This window comes from Vigna angularis, chromosome 5 (assembly GCF_016808095.1).
Source record: "Vigna angularis cultivar LongXiaoDou No.4 chromosome 5, ASM1680809v1, whole genome shotgun sequence".
NCBI classification, from domain to species: domain Eukaryota; kingdom Viridiplantae; phylum Streptophyta; class Magnoliopsida; order Fabales; family Fabaceae; genus Vigna; species Vigna angularis.
Window position 1 is genome coordinate 5,041,641 of NC_068974.1, and position 4,618 is coordinate 5,046,258.

The 4,618-nt window shown below is 38.3% G+C and overlaps 2 protein-coding genes across 2 annotated transcripts; both read right to left on the reverse strand.

Moving 5' to 3' along the window:
• Positions 1–436: 436 nt before the first annotated feature.
• Positions 437–1,904, reverse strand: LOC108339132 (protein FAR1-RELATED SEQUENCE 5-like). Its single transcript, XM_017576278.1, has 2 exons — positions 675–1,904; positions 437–589 (listed from the first exon to the last, which is right to left on the reverse strand). The coding sequence occupies exons 1-2, from the start codon at positions 1,902–1,904 to the stop codon at positions 437–439; spliced, it is 1,383 nt and encodes a 460-aa protein (XP_017431767.1).
• Positions 1,905–1,917: 13 nt separating this feature from the next.
• On the reverse strand, positions 1,918–2,805 carry LOC108339131 (protein FAR1-RELATED SEQUENCE 5-like). Its single transcript, XM_017576277.1, has one exon. The coding sequence runs from the start codon at positions 2,803–2,805 to the stop codon at positions 1,918–1,920; it is 888 nt and encodes a 295-aa protein (XP_017431766.1).
• Positions 2,806–4,618: the final 1,813 nt, after the last annotated feature.

The following is a 4,618-nucleotide window of genomic DNA, read 5'->3' on the forward strand; positions in this document are numbered from 1 at the left end:
GAGGAGAAGAGATCATTGTTAGGCGTTGGAGGGGATGAGGATGGTGACAGGGTTGGACTCCGGCGGCGTCGACGTCCACCAACGGAAGAAGATGCCTTTTGTTTCTTGGTTGCACGATCACCCATTTAATTTTGTTTAGAGTTTTGTAGTGACAGAAGCGAGGTTTTGTAAACGTTTTTTAGCAAGGACATGATTGGGCAGTTATGTACACGATTGCAATTTATAGACGTTGTATATGTACTGATGCAGTGGGTAGTTTTCCGTAATGAATTGTAACTTGTAATCGATTACGACTTACTAGTAATCGATTACAATAGTCAATTTTGGTGTGTTCATATGCATTCCAAACATTCATCAATGGGATTTCATCGACGACCATTATGACTTACAAAAACATAATAAATTCACAAAAAAAACAGCGAAGAAGTTGTATATATCAACTGATGTTGTTATCGAAATTGTTATGTACAACTGACAACAACGACAAAAATCCAAAATGACCCATTTCGGTATCTTGTGATAGTTGGATAGAGTCGGCTTGAAACTGAGCATGGTCATCACGTTCAACAACATTAGATGCCCTTGCCCCCTGCAACAACAAAATTATTAAGTACAACTAAATTGTTACAAAATAAAGTATTTAATCAATATTTTCAACATAATTAATGACTCACGCATTGTTCAGTGGGTGGTGTTGAAGTCTTTGTGCATGAAGCTGACTTTCTTCTTTGGGTTCTTTTCTCAATAGTGGACTTCAACTTGTTTGTGTGTGGACGTCCTTTTCGCTTAACAGTTGTAGGACTATGTACAACGACATCAGATGTTCCAACTGGACTATGTGGTATTGATGTGCATGCACCAGTATCGTATCTTAGTTGGCCTACATCACTAATGATGTTATTTGTCATGGATGAACTGAACCCAAATTTTTTACCGAGACAATTAATTTCTTTTTCCAATTGAGTACTAGCAACCTCAGACTCACATGCAACTTCAGCAATTTCATAAAAACGTTTGCACAACAGTTTGTATCTTTCCATGCGTGGTTCATTAGTGGAATTACTATACGATGCTGTTATTAGTGTGTGTCTTCTTCGGATATTTTTGCTCCAACGCCGCAAAATGTATTGTGAGGGAATACTGTAAACATCTTCTTGACCAAATACCAAGAGGGAATGGCGACATATAATTCCTCTAAACTCAAATAGTTGGCAAGAGCAAGTGCTTGTCTGTGTCAGGGGATCAAATTGAACTTTGTAAAATTTATCTGGTAAACGATTACCCTCCCACATTCGTTCCTCTTTTATAGTGTAAGTGTTCCATAAGTCCTCCTTTAAGGTGTCTTTGATGAAACAATTCATCCTTGAACGGAACTCAGTTTGGACCTCCTCAAACTTTGCATGTGTGTATTCGACTTGAAATTGTCTCTCAATCGGTGACTGAGAGCCACATGCAATAGTGGTGTTCATGGAGGAGAAGTCTGCTTCTATTTCCTTCTGGGCCTTTACCCTAACAGCATTGTCGTATTGAACCACAAATTGTTGAAGTGTGGTTGTCGAATTGATAAATCCATCAAAAAAAGCATTCATTCCTTCACTTCTCTGAGTGGTAGACATGCCGGCCCAAAATTTTTTTTTCAAGTAACACGGAACCCATTTATGTCTCTCTTCGTACAAATTACGTAGCCATTCATTTTGCTCCAATCCATGTTTGGTAAGTAGTTCCTCCCAACCATTTTCAAATTCTCTTGGACAACCACAATCATATATAAGCGCATGTAGTTCGCTTTTGATAGCGGGATTATTTCTATACCCGTGGAATTTTTCAGGCAACTTCTTCAGGATGTGCCATAAACACCACTTGTGCCTCATATCAGGAAACACTTGTTCAATAGCGTTGGCCATTGCCCTGCATTGGTCAGTAATAATACCTTGAGGACTCTTCCGAAGACAACAATCCACAACCAAGTAAAATGGAGTGTCCATGATGGTTAACTCCAACAAAAGGCGCAAATGGCATGTCGTACTTATTTGTTAAGTAAGTCGTGTCAAAGGAAACAACATCACCAAATTCTTCACATGCAGCACGACTTCTTGCATCAGCCCAAAACACACTACAGATTTTATTCCCTTCATCTAGTGCAATGTCATAGAAGAACTCGTTATTTCTATCTTTCATTGAAGAAAAGTGTCGTAGGAGTGCTTGATCATCACCATCCTTACATAAAGATCTTATGTGTTGGCCAATGTAGTTTCTCGCGTCCCGCTCGACGAAGTCCATGTTTTCATAGCCCCCGACATCGTTGACAATGCTAAGGAAACTCTTATTTAACCTAACTCCAGCATCATGGTTGACCTCCAAGGTGTGTTTTGCTTGCATGCTTAACTTTCTATTCGCTGCAAATAGGTTGGAGTTATTTGGGCAAAGATCATGGTTGTGGTCCAGAACAACAGTTTTTATAAACCACTTGTCGTCCTTCTTTGCAATGGTTATCCCAGCAGGACATTGGTCAATTTGACTTGGAAGTGTTTTGACCACTGGTTTGATGGAAGACATATATTTGCCCTCCCTTGAACAAACTATTCTCAAGTAGTAGATGTTGTTGTCTTTATCTTTTTTAGAAGTTCTAGTCCGCACGGCAAACCCACATCTAATGGCGTAGTTTGTGTAAAATTTTTTAGCTTCAATCATTGATTCAAAACACATATGCACTGTTGGGTCCATTTCCAATAAAATTTCATTACGGTCATCAACATTGTCATTATACTCATTCACTTCATCCACATCAATTGTGTACGTCGACATTAGACCCAGCTTTAGAGATAAACCAAATGATATTCACTCATCAAACTTACGACAATGACCACTGTGAAGTAAAAAAATAATGTAAATAAACCCATTTCGAAAAGGTTAACTAATACGTACCGTGGTGGAATATCAAGTGCCCTTTAATGAAGGTCAAATGGTCCTAACCAACCTCCTCTTCAACATTTACGTCCACCATAAATGAACCTTATGTGGTTGTCACCAAACCTCCGAACATGCTTGTACCCCTTCTCTTTAATGAAGACCAAAGTAAGTTGTCTGGAAGTGGTTGGTTAATGGAGCAAAATGTTAACGTTGGATGTTGAGGCAGGTGTGTAGTACCGCCAAAGCTATTATTTTTGCCTTCTCAAGCACGTATTTGCTTACGTTGACAAACCATGCATTGAATGTTGTCAGCATAAAGTTTCTCTCTCTCATAACCCACAATCAATGCTTTTCACTTTTAAAGATTTCCTATCAAATCAAAGATATCCCCACAATTAATGTAACTTCATTTTAACAAGTTAACTTAATGGAAATAGTTATAAAATAATTTATTTTTTTGGTTTATAAAATATTGATTTCATGTAATGTGTTTGTCCATGTAGTTGTCTTTAAATATCGGGGACAAACCCATTGTGTACACTTCAATCAGGTGACTATATTTGTAACCCATTTACCATTCTTTGAATTGTCAGTTACTTATGTAATGGTCCCATTCATGTTGCCTCGTTAACGTGGAATTTTAATTTGGACAGAAAATTTCAGCATAATAATGGATGCATGGAAAGACCTTGTTTATGATGATGATGTCCTTGAATCGTTGTTGAAAAAATGCGATGCGTCGGCCTCGCTTATTCCTGGTCCTGCAGGTAACATCCAAGCAGCTTTACTGAATAAAACGGGAACAGAAGAACCCAAATCGACACAAGAATTTGCTCGTGATTTTGCTGACGCAACCTATGAACGAGATTTCAACTCCAATGCTTGGAAATGGGCACAAATGTTTATTGAACACCACGGTACACTCAATCTCATACACGGTTCCAACAACATTATTACGTTCACGAGTTGTAATTTCTTTTCATATATGTTTTGTCATTGGAGGTCTCGTAACGGATGGAAAATTCGAAAATGTCAACTCCCTCCAAGAGGCAAAATCAGCAGAGGTCCTTCCATTTGTTGCTTGCATATTGAAAGAGTGCAAGCCAAATGGGTTGGGAGATATGCAGTTGACTGTTAAGGTATTATTTCCTTTATTGAACAACACTACATGTTATGGTACATTAATAACTTATTATATGTTTGAAGGACCCAACTGCCACGATGAAGGCTTCCTTGCACAAGAAAGTTCTTGAAGATCCTGAAATTGCAGACAATATCGGAGTTGGTTCCGTTATGCTACTCAATCTTGTAACCCATCCATTTTGTACTTCACTAGCATAATTATTTTCTTGGTCTTTCAATGTTCTTCTTCTCACTAATTTGGTTTGTACATTTAGGTCCACCCCTTCACTACATTTCGGCAAAACTACTACCTCAATATTACGCATCGCTCTGTAGTCAAGGTTTTTTCAGCTGAAGTTTGTCCTTCAACAATTGACCTTGTTAAGGAGACCCCAAAACCTGTCATTCGACTCCCTATGTGGGTAGAGAAGAAACTCAATGTGGATGACATCCTCCGCAAATTTGTACCTTCATCTGACCAACCATCAACGTCCAAACAACCAGACAACCAGTAGTGGGTTTTGGATAACTGTAATTTTATATTAAGACCATTATAAGTATTTAATGGATAACTGTAATATTTCAA

Excerpts from the sequence above, each read along its gene's own strand:
- LOC108339132 (XM_017576278.1), bottom strand. The coding sequence starts at position 1,904 with ATGGCCAACGCTATTGAACAAGTGTTTCCTGATATGAGGCACAAGTGG. Across the intron at positions 590-674 it reads CACCACCCACTGAACAATGC|GGGGCAAGGGCATCTAATGT; the intron begins GTGAGTCATTAA and ends TTGTTGTTGCAG.
- LOC108339131 (XM_017576277.1), bottom strand. The coding sequence starts at position 2,805 with ATGTCGACGTACACAATTGATGTGGATGAAGTGAATGAGTATAATGAC.